This window comes from Aulonocara sp. 'chitande type north' Nkhata Bay, linkage group LG1 (assembly GCF_057382095.1).
Source record: "Aulonocara sp. 'chitande type north' Nkhata Bay isolate Kocher_YH1m ecotype deep benthic linkage group LG1, A_spYH_male_GT1.1, whole genome shotgun sequence".
NCBI classification, from domain to species: domain Eukaryota; kingdom Metazoa; phylum Chordata; class Actinopteri; order Cichliformes; family Cichlidae; genus Aulonocara; species Aulonocara sp. 'chitande type north' Nkhata Bay.
In genome coordinates, this window is record NC_141344.1 from 18,217,696 (window position 1) to 18,236,774 (window position 19,079).

General features: G+C 40.1%; 1 protein-coding gene across 5 annotated transcripts in view; it reads right to left on the minus strand.

The window, feature by feature from the left end:
- Positions 1–19,079, minus strand: part of fes (FES proto-oncogene, tyrosine kinase) — a 38,358-nt gene that overhangs the window by 8,668 nt on the left and 10,611 nt on the right. For 4 of the 5 annotated variants that reach the window (XM_086286366.1, XM_086286358.1, XM_086286383.1 and 1 more), the window contains exons 2-16: positions 17,363–17,610; positions 16,214–16,387; positions 13,653–13,749; positions 13,281–13,464; positions 11,231–11,368; positions 11,019–11,138; positions 10,732–10,854; positions 8,593–8,788; positions 7,988–8,062; positions 6,986–7,195; positions 6,564–6,686; positions 6,155–6,208; positions 5,402–5,520; positions 3,217–3,311; positions 2,943–3,066 (exon numbers count right to left, since the gene is read on the minus strand). In XM_086286366.1, the coding sequence (XP_086142492.1) occupies positions 2,943–3,066; positions 3,217–3,311; positions 5,402–5,520; positions 6,155–6,208; positions 6,564–6,686; positions 6,986–7,195; positions 7,988–8,062; positions 8,593–8,788; positions 10,732–10,854; positions 11,019–11,138; positions 11,231–11,368; positions 13,281–13,464; positions 13,653–13,749; positions 16,214–16,387; positions 17,363–17,610 (2,080 nt within the window). Of the gene's footprint in view, positions 1–2,942; positions 3,067–3,216; positions 3,312–5,401; positions 5,521–6,154; positions 6,209–6,563; positions 6,687–6,985; positions 7,196–7,987; positions 8,063–8,592; positions 8,789–10,731; positions 10,855–11,018; positions 11,139–11,230; positions 11,369–13,280; positions 13,465–13,652; positions 13,750–16,213; positions 16,538–17,362; positions 17,611–19,079 lie in introns of those variants that run through there. The other variant, XM_086286391.1, reaches the window with a different exon arrangement.

Here is a 19,079-nt window from a genome sequence, read left to right on the forward strand (position 1 = left end):
CTCCCTGGAGAAACTCCACACTAGTGAAAAATGAAAAAAGAGAGTGTAGGAAAGCTGAGCGCAGATGGAGAAAAACAAACCTCCAGGTTCATTGTGACATCTATAAAGAGAAACTTCACAATTATAATTTACAACTGAGGAGTGCAAGAAGGTCCTACTTCTTTGACATCATCACTAAAAACAGCCATAATGCTCGGGTCTTATTTTCTACAGTTGACAGGCTAACAAACCCTCCTGTGCCAGTGGCAGCTGAACTTCATTCGACCATGGCCTGCAATGACTTTGCCAAATTCTTCACAGAAAAAATCCAAAAGATTAGACAAGCAATTGGTACATCAACAGCAGATCCAGGATATGTACTGTGTCCACCGAAAAACTGTTTAAACACCATCAAACAGTTTCACCCTATTAACAGCAAAGACCTGGAGGACATCTTAGGTCAACTGAACTCCTCCTCCTGCTGTTTAGATGTCCTGCCAACAAGTTTTTTCAAAAGGGTCTCAAAGACTTTGGAGTCAGACCTGTTACAGATCGTCAACTTTTCTTTATTATCAGGTGTGTTTCCAGAATCACTAAAAACTGCTGTAATAAAACCTATACTGAAAAAGGACAATCTTGACAAGACACAAATGAACAACTACAGGCCGATCTCAAATCTCCCACTTTTAAGTAAGATCATTGAAAAAGCAGTTTCTCAACAGCTCGATTACTTCTTAAAACAGAATAACTGCTATGATGCCTTCCAGTCAGGTTTTAGACAGAACCACAGCACTGAAACCGCTCTGACCAAAGTGTTTAATGACATATGTCTGAATACAGACAGTGGAAAAATGTCAGTCCTAGTTTTACTGGATCTCAGTGCAGCATTTGATACAGTTGACCACAACATATTACTCAAACGACTGGAGAACTGGACAGGTCTTTCAGGAACTGTACTAAACTGGTTCAAAACATACTTAGAAAACAGGAAATACTTTGTATCAATAGGTAACTTCACATCTGAGCAGACAAGTATCACATGTGGAGTTCCCCAAGGTTCCATCTTGGGACCCCTTCTGTTTAACATTTACATGCTCCCACTGGCACAGATTATAAAGAACAACAAAATAAACTATCACAGCTATGCAGATGACACACAAATATATATCACAATGTCACCAGGAGACCGAGGCCCTGTACAGGCTCTTGGTAAATGCATCGAGGAAATTAATGACTGGTTGTGCCACAATTTTCTCCAGCTAAACAAAAACAAAACTGAGGTAATAGTCTTTGGCGCCAAAGAAAAACGATTACAGGTCACCAGAGAACTTCAATCTATACATCTAAAAACCACAAACCAGGCGAGAAATTTGGGTGTAGTGATGGATGCAGACCTAAACTTAGAAAAACACATTAAGACAATAACAAAGTCAGCTTACTATCACCTCAAGAATATTTCAAGGATAAAAGATCTGATGTCTCAACAGGACCTGGAAAAACTAGTCCATGCATTCATCTTTAGTAGGCTTGATTACTGTAACAGCATCTTTACAGGTCTACCTAAAAAAAAAAATCAGTCAGACAACTACAGCTCATTCAGAACTCTGCTGCTCGAGTCCTCACTAAGACCAAAAAAGTGGACCACATCAGTCCAGCTCTGAGGTCTTTACACTGGCTGCCTGTCCGTCAGAGCATAGACTTTAAAGTTCTGATGCTGGCCTATAAAGCTCTGAATGGTTTAGGACCAAAATACATCAGTGACCTCCTGACTCAGTATGAACCATCCAGATCCCTCAGGTCATCTGGATCCGGTCTTTTATCAGTTCCCAGAGTCAGAACCAGACACGGAGAAGCTGCATTCAGCTTTCATGCTCCTCATATCTGGAACAAACTCCCAGAAAGCCTCAGATCAGCTGAAACACTCAGTTTATTTAAATCCAGGTTGAAGCCTCACTTATTCTCAGCTGCATTTGAATAAAGCACCAAATCCACACTTTTAAGCTTAAATTTCAAAACTTACATTTAACTACTGATTTTATCTACTGTTCTGATTTTATCTGTTTTGATTTTATATACTGTTTTGTTTGTTTGTTTGTTTGTTTATTAGTTTGTTTGTTTGCTTGTTTTAATCAATTTTAAATCATGCTTTTTATTTGTTTTTGTTTCTAATGTCTCTGTAAAGCACTTTGAATCACCTTGTTGTTGAATTGTGCTATACAAATAAACTTGCCTTGCCAAATATATAAATCTTATTACCAGTATAAAGGGGTTTAGGAGGCTCTCCTTTAAGGTCCTAAGCAGGAGCCTTAGGCCATCAAGGACTATGGCATTTAAGAAATAATGTAAAGCAGATTTTTCCTGCCATGAATCATGTCTGTAGTTCTCTGTCTTTATTAAGCCTTTCTGTTTTGGTACTTTTCAGCCACAGTATTTGTTTTTATTGTAAAGTGATTTTATTTTTATTTGGAAACTTGTATTTGCTTAAATATCTTTCTGTGCACATCTCTCTAGAGATTACAGTGTGACACCTTATATGATGCTGAGCTGAAGCTTTACTTAAGGCAAGCATTTTACTGCTACTCAACATATGGGGAACTGCTACAGATAAGTGCAGTTAACAGTTAGGTGAAGTGAAAGCTTGGGAAGGTAAGTGATGCTTCGTAAAGTGTACAGTAAAAGCCTGAAAATCCACCTGCATGTACATGAGCGACGCACCACTTTAGTTGTTGCTGAAAGTACACTGCACTGTATTCAAATGAACGTTTAATATGTAGTAATTATCAAACCGAACACAGAGGTAAACATTATGTATTCCGGCATGTTAACAATGAGGAAAGATTAAGCTGACTGCAACTGTGAAGGAAATGAATAGTGAGCATTGCAGAATCTGATTTGCTGAAGTCACAGATTTGCACGTGGCTGATGAAAAGATTAGATAAAAGCGGCGTGATCGTCTGACCAACCTGTGAATGCACTTTTTGCTCTCCAGGTACTCCATGCCAGATGCGACATTTTCAGTCATTTTGACCAGCATCTTCGGTATCAGACTGTGACCCTCAGTGCGCAAAAAGGAGAGAAAATCACCACCTTGAAAAGTGTAAAGACACACACACATACGGAGAGCGAGAACGATGATGGAGGAACAAAGTGGGTGGTGAAAATGGTTCAATAAATCTTTGAAGGCATCGAGTTGACAAGTTGAAAGACATAAAGACTGTCTAACAGGATCACATTTACCTTGAATGAGCTCCATGATAATGTAGATGGGCTGTTTCTGCGTGCACACCCCAATAAGCTTCACAATGTTAGGGTGATCGTATTGCTTCAGGATCCTAGACAACACACAAGACAGGTGTGTGCGTGTGTAACCCGCTGTTAGTTTACTTGTCTGATGTCTACTGTACAGTTACATTCAGTTCTGTGCACTATGTTTCATGACAGGGTGGTAGCCTCCTCTGGCGAGAGGGGCTATGAGCTCACGTAGCCTGTAGCTTGTGTGAGCCTGCTGTGACCATTTCACTCGTGATAGCCTTCAAATCACTATCATTTATCCTCCTGCTACTGAGCAGACTTTCTTTTCCGGTCTTCAACACGGACCACTGAGAAGAGCGAGTATTGATATGATTAAGTATTTCAATCAAACAACTCATAGATACTTTTCATATAGAGCTCTATGTACATACATCTTTTTTTAAGTCTGCTGGCCAGCTTCTACAATTTTATTTCGAGGACTATTTACAGACATTCTCTTACTTTGATGTTGAGAACATCATAGTTTGTTTTTTATGGGCTGAGACCGAACGCAGTAACTGTAAGGACATTTGCACGTGTCCCAAGGTTAAGCAGAAACGAGTTGTAACAAAAAATAAGTGGAAGTGTTGTAACTAATGCAAGAATTTTTTTTTCTTTCCGTTTCAATTCTGATCATCAGTTAAAGTGGACCGAAATTTAGATTTCCCCAAACGCGCTCAATGGGAAGTTTTGGTTATTGTTGGAGTGAGTGCAGTTTCCTTTAAATTCTAAATGCATGGCGGATGTGAGAAAGGTGACGATGGTGTTTTGATGCTGTTAAGAACATACACGCTTCAGTCCACTAAAAGGTATGAGATATTGGACACAGATGCTAGTTGATAAATGTAAATCCACGTATCTATACACCAGCACTGATTTCTCTTCACAATAAACTAACAATCATTTATTTAAGCCTGTAAACTTATGGGCAGAATATTATAACATTATCAACAAAAAGGAACATTTAAAGACTAATGTTCATCTAAACAAAATAAAAAATATATATATACACCAATTTTTTTTAAGCAGTGAAGAGTTTTGACAGTTGCATTTGTAAGCAACTGTAAGGTTTTGCATTTGTAAGGTTTATATATGTTTGCACTGTTCTTTATTAAGCTGTGGTGGTCCTCACAGCTTAATAAAACAGAAAAATGGCAGAGCTGTGAAAATGTTTTCACAGGAAGCCTTGAACTTCTGTGAAAAACCAAGTACATCCCATGATTCAGTAGCTTGTAGAAACCTTTAGCAGAAAGGTGGTTTCTACAAGCTTGGCCTAATTGTTGTCTGGAGGATGCTATCAGCCTCTCAGATCATTGTGGAGGAATGCTTGGCCACTCAGTTCTGCACCATTGCGTCAGTTCACTGAGGTTTGTGGGCATTTGTTCATGCACAGTTGTCTTAAGATCCCACCACAGCATCTCATTGTGGTTGAGGTCTGGACTTTAACTGGGTCACTGCAAAATATTGATTATTTTTCTTTTCAGCCATTCTGTTGTAAATTTGCTGCTGTGTTTGGGATCATTGACCTGTTGCACGACCCAATTTTGGGACGTGTTGGACAGATGGCCTCACACTTGAAAAGACTGCAAGTAGCCCAGGCCCTGTTGGTGTAAACCAAGCACAAATCATCAGCCCTCCACCACCGCCCCTGACAGTTGATATGAGGTGTTGGTGCTGATATGCTGTGATTGGCTTTTTTCAAATGTGGCACTTTGCAGCCGCTTTAGGTCTCAGAAGTGTTGTGGTTTGTTCAGATGTCACTTGAACATACATAATCAAATCTTGATTGAGTAATCCAGTAAGTTGATTTGATTATCAACCCGGCTGCTTACTTACAATTGTAATTCTGACCCCATGCAGCAGTGAGGGTGTACTTCTGCATGGGGATTTGTTCACAACACAGTAAATCTGTTTGCACGGTAAGATTTGGGCCTGCTTCTTCTCGGCAAAAATTCGCTCTGACTTAAATAAGGTGTTCAGGACATTAAAACAGGTCACTGTGATGTGATTTACTGTAATGGAAACGTGTGTGTGTGTGTGTGTGTGTGTGTGTGTGTGTGTGTGTGTGTGTGTGTGTGTGTGTGTGTGTGTGTGTGTGTGTGTGTGTGTGTGTGTGTGTGTGTGTACTGACCTGGCTTCCATCAGGAACTTACTCTTGTGCTCTGGGGCCAGGTTCTCTTTACAAGACTTCACAGCTACAGGAGAGTTATCGGTGCGTAAACGGCCGCTGTACACCTCTCCAAAGTTACCCTGTGCAGTGCCATCACGAACACGATCAGTACTAATCTAATTCTGTCTTCTTACTGAGCAAAGAGCATTTCTAACTAAACCTCAAACCATTTAAAATACGGTACTATTAATTTCGATCATGAACTAAGCCACACATACACTATTATTGAATTTAACTGGTCATTGTTTCAACCAATTTACCACACGGAGCTGAAATTGTCAGGGAAGTTAAATCTAGCAGATATGGTTAGTTCCTGTACCGGCAACACAATTTCAGGATTTTATCTCCACAACAAAATTTGAACCAAAGCAATCAGTCTAACGTGCATCACAATTTAAGTGCAGACTTTTAGATTTCATTTTCAAAGCTACAGAGCAACAACACTGTACCAGCTGCTAAGGAATTCGTCCCATTTTTATACAAACATGTGTACATCACATTTAAAACTTAATAAAATGTTCACATGAGGAAGTTAGCATCATCACCACCACCATCATCGGCATTTTAGTCTAAAACTAAATATTTTACTTGATGAACTGCATACACTTAAACACGTAAATGACTTTGCTAAGCAAAATATTGGCCACAAATAAAACTCAGAATACATTTTACTTTACTTGCATGATTCTGTTAGTAAAAGTCAAGTGTACGCACCCGTCCAATGAGAGGTCCCAAGATAATATCATCATGTTCCAGGACCCACTTGTCCTAAAAGGGTTAAAAATGAAGCAAGAGAAACACACAGTGATTTTAATAGTTTTAAACTAGTAAAGTGTTTAAGGGAAAAGCCACCAGAGGACAGGTTTATGAGTACATATGTGAAAAAACAGGAGTAAAATAGTGTTGGAGTCCTGTGCTACACAGCCTTAGAGCAACAGAACCCATAGTTTACACAGAAAAACATGTGGTGTGTCCTATTGTTGGCACATAACATGAGAGCATGTCTTGGACAAATTTAAAGTTGTACTAAAGATTATAACAAGTCTGCAGTAAGCAGATACAAGCTATTCTAATCTAAAGACAAACATATGTGTGTGGTGTGTGTCTGTGTGTGTCACTTTACCTTTACTACCGCTTTCTTTAGCACAACTTCACACCTCTTGGTAATATGCTGTCGAGAGTTCAGCAAATGATGGATCAGGTGAGGGATGCTGGGAAAGCCTTCTCCATCCAGACGGTACATATTCTACTGGCACACATGGAGAAGCAGAGGTTTACAGAGGCGTACTGAAGATGGCATTACTGAATTTAAAAAACAAAAGACTCATTATCCAAAAAAAAAATGTTTAAAAAGCTTAGTTTACAATAACAAGTTTTATTTTCTCACATTTACTTTTTAGGCCACATATTACAACAGTAACAGAAAGAATTGCTCTTTTTTTGCATATTGAAAAAGTGGAGAAAAAAACATTAATAAGGAAGTGAATGATGCAAGAACGTGCAATGTATAAATAGTGTCTTCAAAAACACTTTAGATTCACTTACTTCTGTGTTCTGGATGAGAAAATGTTTACAGGAGCCTTCCCATTGCACAGAAAGCACGTAACCCTGCTTCTCTTGACTCTTCCTCACTAAGAAGTCGCCATCGTTCTTCAGCAGCTGCTGGACCTCCAGTCTGGGAATGGCACCGTGGTACCAGTCCTGCTGCCCCAGAGGACGATCCACTTCTTTCACCAGACTGAGGACTGGAGGCACCTGGAGGCAGGAAAAGAGAAAAGCAATAAGAATGGGAAGGGATAGATTTTGGGTGAATCTGCAGAGATTAAATGGAGGCACATCAAAGAAGAGTCTGTAAAACTTTAAAGTATAACCACACCGCTTTCATGCCCCCGGGGTACCACAGGGCCGGTAGATAGAAGGAGAAGTAGTTCATACAAAAATAGCAAATAGTTCAGATTCACAGTACAGCACAATATGGGTATTAAAATATTACTCACCTGATATGATCTTTTGGAGCATGCACACAATTTTATATATATCCGTTTCCAGCTGATTTAACATTAAATCAATAAAAAGTGAGAAAGGGTGTTTTTTTTTTACTGTGTCAAAAGTTACTGTGCAGCTGTGTCACGGGTTCCCTGAGTGCTTCTGTCTGTCAGGAATGATTAAACGATTAAATGTACACTGGCTGCCTGAAAAGTGAGCTTGGTTTGAGGTCAAGAAGAATTTTGAAAGAAGAAACTTGACGGTCAAAATCCCAAAGCGCGGTCAAGAGCACGAGACCCCAAAGACAGATTGTGTGCCTGAACAAGCTCAACCACTCAGAGGATGTACTCTGGGATGCTGCCATTTCCTCCAGAACATGATAAATTGTTTTGTGGTTAAAAAAAAAAGAAGTTCAAGAGTGATGAGGGGGAAGAAAACTTCCACTCGAACATCCTTCCTTAGAAAGAAACTAGCATGTACCATAAAGGTTGCTACAATTGCAACTTCTCTATCGGTCACTGTAATTATTGTGCGTTAATTGCAATTTAATTACTAACTTACCTCAAATTTGGGTTTAAAGAGGTTGCTGAGATTGTTCAAGATCCCTTCCACGAGGACCCTGGGTGGAGTGTGGTCCTGACAGAAAAAAAAAAAAAAAGACCCAGAGCTTGTTACACATGTCACAAAAAACCTATCAAGGTCTACTGTCGGCATTAGAATTGTCATGTCTCACTTTGCTCGTGTGCTTTTCAGGTTAAGCACTAACTGCAAGACAACATCAGGCTGCTCCGGCTCTATTAAATTATTTAGGATGATTGATCTGTGAGAGTGTAACAAAGGATTGGGTGCACAGCACAAGTTTGTAGCGTTTGGCCTGAAGATAGATAAACTGGAGTTTCTTTCCATGCTAGCAACTTTATGCAAAAGCCTGGAGGAAAATACTAGAGTGACACTTTCTGAGTGTTAAGTACAATCCATGCCTAAAGGATAACTGTCTGTGACTTACAGAAAGACTAACTGCTTTTATGCTTTATAATTCAGCATGTTGTTTTCAGAGTTTACATGCAACACACAGCTTATTTTGTACAGCTGGCCCAGTGACAGGACCAGTAATTAGGAGCTAATCAAAGACAAAGGAGGGAAAGCTGCTGTCAGGGAGAACATACGTTGCTCGTGCTGGATGAAAGTGAAACAGTATCTGTGTCCAGATTCAGAGCAGAGGGAGGTTCTCTGGAGCCCAGCTTGTCCAGTTTCTCTTTCAGAAGAAGCCTCTGAACCTCCAGTTTGGCTCTCTGGCCCTGAGTCAGGGCGACCTGCTGCCGGCACTCTTCCATCGCATGTCTCTTGCTGAACTGGTAGACCCTGGACAAAGCAAAGTGCAGCATCACAACACAAGTGACAGAAATAAACAGAAGCGCACAGAAATCAATAAAACGCCTGCTTGTGCAGGTTTGCAGTTCTTCATATTGATTCATATCCTTAACATGCTGATAATGAGCCTGTAAGACTTATAAAACCCCAACAGTGAACAAACAAACAGAATTGTTTCACCTCATTATCTATCTGAGGATTTTTTATCTTTTGAGGTATTTGTACAAACCCATCTCAAATAAAGCTGAAATACTGCGCAAAAATGTAATAAAACCAGGATGGAAATCTCATAAACCCATATTATATTCACAATGGAATATAAAGGACATAACAAATGTTTAAACTCAGAACATGTACCATTGTAAAAAAAAAACCAAAACATTATTTAGACAATGATGCCAGACACATCTCAAAAATGTGGGACAGGGCCATGTTTACCACTTTGCAGCATCCCCCCTTCTTTAACAGCAGCATGAAAATATGCAGCGTCTTCACTGAGACATCATCCAGATCATATGCTGCTCTAGAAACTGAAATGTTTCCCATGTTGTAATGTGACTAAAATACGGGTTTATGAGATTTGCAAATCATTGCATTCTGCTTTTATTTACATTTTATACAGCGTCTCAACTTTTTTCAGAATAGGTTTTGTACTTAATCACTTTTTTGTACTTAATGTACTTAATCAACCTCCGTATGCACTCGGTCTTCCCTGTTAAGTACCTCCAAGTGCAGCACACACTACAAACACCACAATCAGAATTACATTATTTCTCCTCTGAGGCACTGAGAGCTGAGTAATTGACAAGAAACTGTTCATCATCTATTTGTGTATGGGACATTGATTAAGCATGTGTATGGCTAATTACCACAGAGGATGTTTATATGAGCGCAGGTGCAGCGGAGAATCTAATCATGCTTGGTTGACCCGGAGATCACATTGTTTTTGTTGTTTGTTTTTTCCCTGGTGACACCCAACACGCCGTCATATCATCACACAGCCTTTAATGACAACATAAAATTCTATGTGCTTTGTTCCCTTTAATTGGCCATTAAATGAGAGAATGGGCTGGACATTGAAGCTCATCAGAAACAAGTTGCCCCAGGTCGTCATCATCACAGAAATGTAGATTAAGCCTAATCCCAGAAAAGAAAAAAGCATTTAGGATCTCCACTGACAGAAAGTTTATGGTCTATGGCTTAATTCGAGAACAAGCGAGCCCAGATGTTTGGGTTTTAAACTGTAGGAATTTTTACTAACCAGGTGTTTATAAACAAAATGATTAATGCACACATGAAGATGATTGATCAGCTGTGCTTACGCTCATTAGACCCAAAGAAAGTTTCACTCAAGAAAACATTTGCAAAGACCTCAAAATGCTGGAGATCCGACCCTCTGAACTACTCAGGCTGACATCTGAGGTCAGGTTAGGTCACCTTAATTCAGTTTTTCACTGTTGATTTGCAAAATGTTTCTTCACCATACAAAGCAAAGGTCAGCTTCACCTCACCACCTGCACCATATGTGCTCCCAGCTGCCTTTGATAATGCAGACTCTGTTGCATATACACACATTGTTTCCACTTGTCCTTCAAGAGCCTGTTAATGACTCGATCACTCCCCCGGGTCTGTATAGCTCTAACACCTTTAGACACCCTCATCAACCAAGACAAATGAGAGGGTTTGGGCTCCATAACTCTCAACATATTGCTGTATTATAATTCATAATGCACTTATGGCCCGCTGAGACCACACTGGTTATTAGCCGTTGCACAGCCAACAGCACACTGAACTCCCCCGATGGGAAGGACTGCCCACTGAGGCAAACTTTAGTAATTTGTCTTCACAGCTACCACAGGACAGTGTATTTTTTCATTGTGAACCCCCCTTTCTAATCTCTGACAGCTCAGCATCAGCCTGGTTGGTCTGCTCACCTCTGGCCCTTTTTGACACCTTCCTGCTCTTCCCCTAACTCCAGCTCCAGCTGCTCAACTGAAGTCTGCTGAGAGCCCAGAGACCGAGCCAGGTCCAGGAGCTCCTCCTCTATCGTAGTCAGTCTGTGAGAAGAAGACAGAAATCCCAGGTGAAGAGGAAGCACTTCATATATAAAACAGAAAGGGAAGGTTAACGGGAGGTTAAAGGAACACGAGTTAGTCGTGTGGAGGAAGCTGTTGCAAGATTAACAAACGAAATCTGAATGTGATTGCACTGTTGTTCTCACTTGTGCTGGATCGTCTCGAGGGTGAGGTCATTCAGTTCAATCTCCTTAGTGCTTAGCTGCTCGGTGTCCTCCAGAAGGCTGTTGTCAAAATCGGCACAGGCAGGAATCTCCCCCACAGACCTTCAAACACACAGTCCACAGTATCATTTCTCTGAAGGGTTAGCTTCCGTGATTGCCATGTTGCTGAGCGGAAACGGTCCGCCTCTGCGTACCTGTTCTGATGGATGAAGCTCTCATACTCTCTGTGAGGATCGATGGCTGTTAGAGCTGATGCCATCTCTCTGTGGATCCGCACCACTTCATGATGGAGGAGAGTGCAGATGTCAAAATACTCCTGGAGGATCTCCTTTCTGGAAGGATGAAAACAGAATGACACAATGCAAAGCACAAATATCACATTGCGTTTTTTAATTTGCCAAAGCGTAACACAATTTCCAGTTTGGCTGGATGCAAGTTGCCTCATATTAGTGATGTGAAAATGTCCTTTGAGAGATTTGTCTGCGGTTAAGTATCCCATCACGTCACTTTCTCTGTCATATTTATGTTGTTATTCCCTGTTTAGAATATAATAAAAGTGAGAGCAGTGCCCGTTTTTCAGCCTCTGCCGTTAGACAGAGACTGGATCTGTCAGCTCTGCCAAACATTTCCTGCCCAGAGCCCCCAAAGTCAGCCAATCCATTTTACCAGTTTGACTGCTTGTTTCTGTCTTTGACTTTTTATGATTTACCCTTTCAGACCCTTTAATTGTCTAAATTCCCAGAACTCTTCTCTCTGCTTTAAAACTCAGACGTTCATGCAGTGTTCAAAGCTGTCAAGCCTTTGTAGGTAATGTTTGCATAGAAAAGGCTTTTGTTCATAATGAAAACACAGGCAGCACTCTGCAAAACTCTTGAATCACCTCTCATTTTTTTACATTTTGCTGGGGAAAAAAGGAAATGTGTGTTTTGTTCTCTGTCAAGATGATCCCACGCTGCTTCAGTAATGATTCGGTCCGGGCTCTGGGGAGGCCGGTCCATGACTCATGGAGTTCCAGCGTGTGTGTTCTTCCATTCAGGCATGCTTTTACTGCAGTGTGAGATCAAATGAGGCCACTGCCAATCAGATGCTTTCCTGATGGTGATGCATAGTGGATGAAAATCTGACAGTGCCTTTCAGCGTTAATAATTTCATCAATTTTGACAAGATCTTCAACACCACTGGCCACTGAGTTTTTTTCCTATTTCTGTTCATCTACAGGAAATCGTTTTTAAGGCCTGACACGCCAGTCGACACCACAATGTATAAACTGGACGGGCAACCAACGCCCTCAGTTTCCATGCACGAATGCTATACCGAGGGGTTAAATGCACAGAAGTACCCATTAAATTTACAACTTACAGGCTACTGATGAGTCATTTCTATACATTTACTAATCTAAAAACTGGGCCACCTTTGCAAGCCACAAAAAAGGAGAGCTACTTTAAACCACAGTTATACACACACAGGCTACACACAGAAAAATGTACCATAATAATAAAACTGCAAAAAATATCTGTCTTGGTTTGCAGACACAAAGCGGCAGGGGGGTATTTTCTCCAGGTCCAGAAGTGGATTAATGACCTCAGCACATACTAGGACAGCTGGCGGTGAGCGCAGGACACACGGTGTCCACAGATTTAACTATGAAATTGAAATTAATTGCCTAAATTCCCAGAATTTAACATTGTCTGTGATGTGTAGACACAGCACTGGTTCATTCCTTGAGTTAGGTTTTGTAATGCTTGAAAAAGTCGCTGTTAAGCAGCCTAACAAACAAACAAAAATGGTCTGGCACAAAAACTAGACTGAAGTGAAAAAGCAGCCAATTTCTGAAGAAAAACATTGAATGACCTTTAGAAAGTCTGGAGAACTACTGCTCAAGACCGATTTAAAGCGTCTGGCTCCTCTGAAGCAAAATAGAAAGACGTGAGAGGTGACTCAAAACATTTGCACAGTACTGTAGTTACACATATGGTAATTAGAACATTTGTTCTGCTGCTGTAGATTGTGAGATATGCTTGTTGATGGCAGCAGTGGAGTGTTATCAAGATTTGAAATTAATTGGCAAACATTTGTGTCGTGCCACGATCAGATGTGTATCTGAGTGACGACGAGCAGAAATAAAACACCGAGATGATTCGCAGGGACGCACCAGTAAATATGAGCACTGTACAGAAATGCTTCTTGTCATTCTTAATGTGTCTGTTTTTCTTCCAAACATCCACGCAGCGAGTGTGATCTTACAGTATGAGCACCATCTCCTGCTGCAGAGTCTGCAGGGCGCTGAGCAGGGCCGGCTGGATCTGACTGTAATGGTGCTGATGGTAAACTTGAGCAGCTTGCACAGAGAGGACATACTCATTATGGACCTCGTAGAGTTTCAGTGAAGCCTTTATGTAACGCTCTTTGGCCTTATCTCGGTCTTTTTCTGCAGACACACACAGGCACACAAGCACAGTACAGAAAATGATCACAGAATATAGGTCATGATAGAAATACACATCAGACTAAACACAGGAAAACAGAAAACAAACAAACAAAAAAAAAAAACCAGACCGTGACATCAACATGAAACCGATTCTATTCAGAAACATAAGTGATACCAGAAATCCCCACCTTTGCTGGTCTCCTGGTACTTCCTCTTTGCCTGAGTTGCATCTTTCACTGCGTGCCTGTAGCTGCTCTTTAGCCTCTCCAGTTCTGTCTGTGTCACCTGAAGCAATCCATAAAAACAGCATTTTACATTTTGAACACAGTGATAAAAAGCTAATAACGTAGGCTTTGTGTTGGCATTTAAAAAACAGGCCATGAAAAGTTAAAACCACCTCATATATAGTTCGCCCAAAACTATTTGACCTGAAAGAAGAAAAACCCAATTTACTCAATAAAAAAAAAAACAGCAAAACCGAAAGGTCATGGCTCATTTTGGACCTTTTTGGACAGTGTGGACCAAATATATTTTTGCAAAAAAAAAAAAAAAAGAAAAAAAAAGACATTTTTTAATAAGATAGTAGACAGCAGCAATAAAACAACCATTCAGTTGTACTGATGACACCGACTCTATTCTACAATTTCCCAAACGCAGCTCTTCCAAATCTGATGCAACAGGAAAGAAGCCAACAAATCCTGAACCAAGAAGGGACTGCAGGGAGGAAGAATTTAAAAGAAGCACACAGGCTTACAGACAACCCGTTTAAGGACTTTAAAATGCCAGTAACTAGCTTCCTTGTTTTAGTTCTCCGTTGGCTGAGTTCTACATCAATTATGATTTATTTATAACATCTTGTTTTTTTTCTATGACTCATCTAATTAGAGGGCATCAAGCTTGCTCCTCTAACCTGTCGACCAGTAGGCAGAAGTAGCGTAGCAGAGAGAAATAGCCCCGCTTTATTGTCAGCCTTATAGCGATGATAGCATCTAAAACACACCAAAGCAGGAAATGAATTTTTCACCTGTCAGGACCTGTAACTGCCAACAAAGCTGTGTGTTGTCACTGTAGTTATGGAAAGAACTTGTACATTACACAGATTTAACAGCAGCAGGTCTAAAAAACAGATTTTACTGAATGATTCATGGTTGGAGGTGTTATAGAGAGAGACGAAACTACAATCAACTGTTTTTCAGAGGAAAACCAGCTGAAACAGTTTGCTTTTAAAGTTTTCTGTTGCTTTACTTGAAACTAAGCACTCGCCTACATTTACCGATGTGCCTCGGTACCGTAACAGACACAAAACCAAGAATTTTTAAGCGGTTTAAAAAACAAAAATAAAACATCTTTTACAAACACATAACTTAAGGGCAGTGGGTGTGATGGGTGTCAAGTCGAGTTTCTTAAAGGTTGAAAAGCTGTCAGTACTATTTAGCACAGGAAGTGGACTGCTGTTGTGTTAGGTTTTGCTAGTAACATAAAACATGAGAAAAGCATAAGGTAACGATCTGACCTTTGTTGTGTGGCTGGCGACAAAAAAAATAAAACCAACACAAACCAACATCACAGATACAATCAAATTCACTGTCGCCGTTGTTTCAGTTGTGATATCAAATAATCTCTCGCTAGTGTAACTGCACAGTGATGTAAACGGTTCAAAGGCTGACCGGCCTTTTTCTGCACAGCAAAGTAGGAAAATTAAACTAAACAAACAACCAGACAGGCGTTCAAACTGCACTAAAATGAACACATCATTTGCCTGATGTAATTGGGTAATAAAACCCAGTGTGAGGCAGCTACCAGTATGAGATGGCATCAAAATGCATTTACAGACACTCTTTCCAGTCTATTGAATCTCATATCATTTGACTGCTGTCTATTTATAAGCTGCCATCACAGCACTCATCTGCAAGTCAAGTTGACATATGAGGAAAAACGAGACAAACATTTCCAACTAGCAACGTCTGGTTTTGCATGAGTGCATGAAATGTGGGATATGTAAACATTCTGCTCTGACTGCTTTTTTGTTCTCGTAAAAAGTAATTTAGTGTGTTTGCTTTCAATTTAGATATGAGCACAGTGACAAAAAGAAGCAGGCAGCAATTATCTCAGTAAATTCCTGAAGACCCTGCCGTACGCTGTGCTGTTTCAAACGGCCGTGAGCGGCTGCAAAACAAATTTGTACCAGCTGAAGATATATCTTTGCATACTAGACAAAGTTTTTGTTTTTTTTTTTTTAAAAAGCACGTACACACAAAGTGATATTTAATTTTAGAGACCAAAAAGCTATAGAACAGGCAAGTGTAGTCACTTACCTGCACCAAGATCATTTTCCACTGATAATAAACATTCATATAGTTCCGCCTTTATTTTTTTTTATTCAACTCGTGGGGATAAAAGTGTGCAAAACTGTGAACCAAAGGGACATTTAGAGAGCAACAGCTGTGAAAATGAACACAGAAATAAACCACCTTGTTTTTTTCCCCATCATTAGGAGGTGTGACTGTACAAAAGTAGTTTAATCTGCCTCATGACAGGACTGAAAGTTTGTATAATGGTAAAGTAGCTAGATATTTTAGCTTGTGGTATATGTGTGTAGTTTATTGCTTAAGTCCCAACAAGTCATTGTTCGGGTTCAAGTCTTCAAAAGCTGAATATAGGCCAGTGTGAATGATATCTTTTGAAGTAATGGAAGTGTGCGTGCGTGAATGTGTGTGTGCGCGCGCGTGTGCACGTGTTAATCACACACCTTGTTGAGCTCCTGCCTCAGCAGGTTCCACTGCTCTGCGTACGTTTTGCGGAGCTGCTGTTTGTCTCTGATGAGCAGCGTGAGTTTGCTGATTGGACCGTCCAGCAGATCTTCAGAGCGCTTTTTCATCAGCTGACTGAGAGACTCCGTCTGTGACACCAGCACTCCCCATGACTGACAGACAGAGGCAGAAGTCAGCGGTACACATCGTGGGGACATAAAGAGAAAACCGATAAATGGAACTCACTAAACAATCCGTGACTACCTGACATGTTGGTAACCAGCTTTTGGAGCCAGACTTGCTCGTTGGTTCCTTAGTTGGAACTGATTTTAAAAAATGCATGAAGTCATGTTGGACACAGATACAGCTCACTGGGTATTTCATACTACAGAGACTTGGGTTTGAATCCATCATGAGGCCGTTTACTTCCCCTGGTCTTTCTCCTAGCTCTCCTGTCTTCTCCACAGTGTTCTACCAAAATAAAGGCTACTAAACATATTCAGTATAAATAAGCAATGGTTATTGGTGTTAGCCACCAAATTATTATTTAAAAAAAACTTTGAGATGCAGAAATAAAACTAGTTTCAAGCGCATCAGCAGCACATTGCATTTCACGGTTGTAGGTTCTGTAAATGTTTTCACAATGTGTGCAGATGAGCCAAAGATGTGCTTACTCGATTTGATTTGAGAACACATTTAATTTGACAAAGTGTAGGTCAGCTTTCAATATTTTAAAGAAACTAAGCAAACCAAGCTTTTGTAGATTTAGTTGAGACATTGCCAAGTCATTCAGATATACTTTGTACTTATTTTAAACACTAATGGCAGTCACTGGAGTTACTTTTAGAGTATGTCATGTGAGGTTATTAGAGGCACAAAACAGTTTTAGATTCATGTGCCAACTTCTGTATTTTATTTCCTCAGCTTATATTACTGTTTTCTTTTACTTTGCTCATTGAACACTTGATGATTCATGAGTGTAGCAAACCCTTTTTTTTGGGAAAAACCGAAATGTGCATCAAATTAGAAGATTAATTTTAAATGCACTGAATGAATGAGTCTATTGCGCAGTGGCATTCTCCCACCTGAACGACAGGTGATGAGGTAAATCTAAAGCTTCAGGCGCAGTGCGATATGCTATGCCTCACCTTGTTGAGCTGACTGATGTAGTCCAGTCCTGTGTTAGCCTGAGGTCGGTCCAGCTTCTCAGCCAGGCCAGTCATGTGGTGCAGCTGCACTGAAAATTCCCGTTCGCTCTTCGCTCGCTGCCCCATCCACTTCTTCATGACCTCCATCAAGAGAAGCTCTGAGTCCAGCAGTCGCAACACTGCGGCATGTGCCTGTGGACACCTCAGGTCCTCTCCAAAACCCATCTCTGGATAATTACGCTTTCCTCCTGCCAATGAATTGTTGTTAGCAGTAAATCCTACAGCACATTTGCATTCTCGTCAGAGACGCAGGAGCGGAGCAGCAATTCGTAGCAGCTGCTAATGACCAAGTGTATTCATTTCAATGTGACCATCGAGGAGTTTCACTTCCCTGTGAGCAACAGAGGTTTGTGTGAAGCGGCACTTCCTCATGTGTCTTTGAATGCGGTTACTGTCATTTTGCTTTCAATTTCTGAGGACCTTAAGAGGTGCAATGATCATTAAGCTTCAATTATTTCTAAATAATATCATCACTAAAGCACTTATATAATTATGTGTTTTTAAAAAATCTAATTAAATGCAAAAACCAAACAGTCGCGTAGAGGCTGAATGCAGCCTGAGAGAGACCACTGAGCTCGCACTAAGCTGTGTCTTATCTGCATGTTAAACTGGGACCACTGCTTATCTGTGGCTCAGTGCAGCAGAGCAACACCACTGCATATTGCTCAGTATGGTTTACAGATAATTCTGTACATCTATACACACTTCAGAAGTGCTTTTCACTTCTCTGCTTTTATCGTATTGCTTGAATTATTAATTACTATTCTAATAACACATTACAGAACAGAATGATTCCACTAATTACTACTTTAAAATAACTTCTTAACTACTAAAGTAGTAGTAGTAGTAGTAGTATCCCCATGTTTTTAGTTTTCAAATACACATAAAATTGAAGTGCAATAGTCTCTGTTCCAGGTCAGACAGACATGGCATTTTATGTCTTGTGTTAAGAGCACCACTTTTTTTTTTTTACCCTAGAGGGCCTTACTGACTTAAAATAAGTCCACTACTGAAAAAGTGAATTGAAAGACTTTTTTACAGGTCATAATGAAATTGTTACTAAGATAATCAGTACCAGGAGGTCTAGTACTATTATTTATTTATATTATGCTTCCAAAGAGTCCGATTTTCCTATAGTTTGGTCTTAAACACAATTTCTCCAGCCTTTCTAAAGGCCTTTTAAAGTTTTTCTTTGGACACCGGTTGCTCTTTCACTCATTTTCAGTACAGTCCTGTTATTTTTTTGTTAATGTGTTTTGTTAGGCTGCTTTATACCGACCTACTCATCGTGCAGGTATTTAAAAAGAAACCTGACTCAAGTGGTGAATCGATGTTGTGTTTAAAGATAAGAGACAGCTTAGCAAAGAACCAATTTTAAACATAACTCTTTCGCGCATAGTGGTCACTACAGTGGACAGCTATTCAAAGGCTGTATTCTTGTATTTGTGTCAGTGTTGATATATTTGCACGTAAACCACTACATTTGACACTGACGTGTCACTCCATACACATAAGTTGTCTGCTTAAGTGGACATGTACATGTACTTCTCAACGAGAAGTACATGTTTAAAGAAATGAAGTTCAACAATCTTTTTTTCATGCCTAAAGATAAATAAAAAATACTTAAGAAAAACTCCTGATTGCGGTTGTCATAATT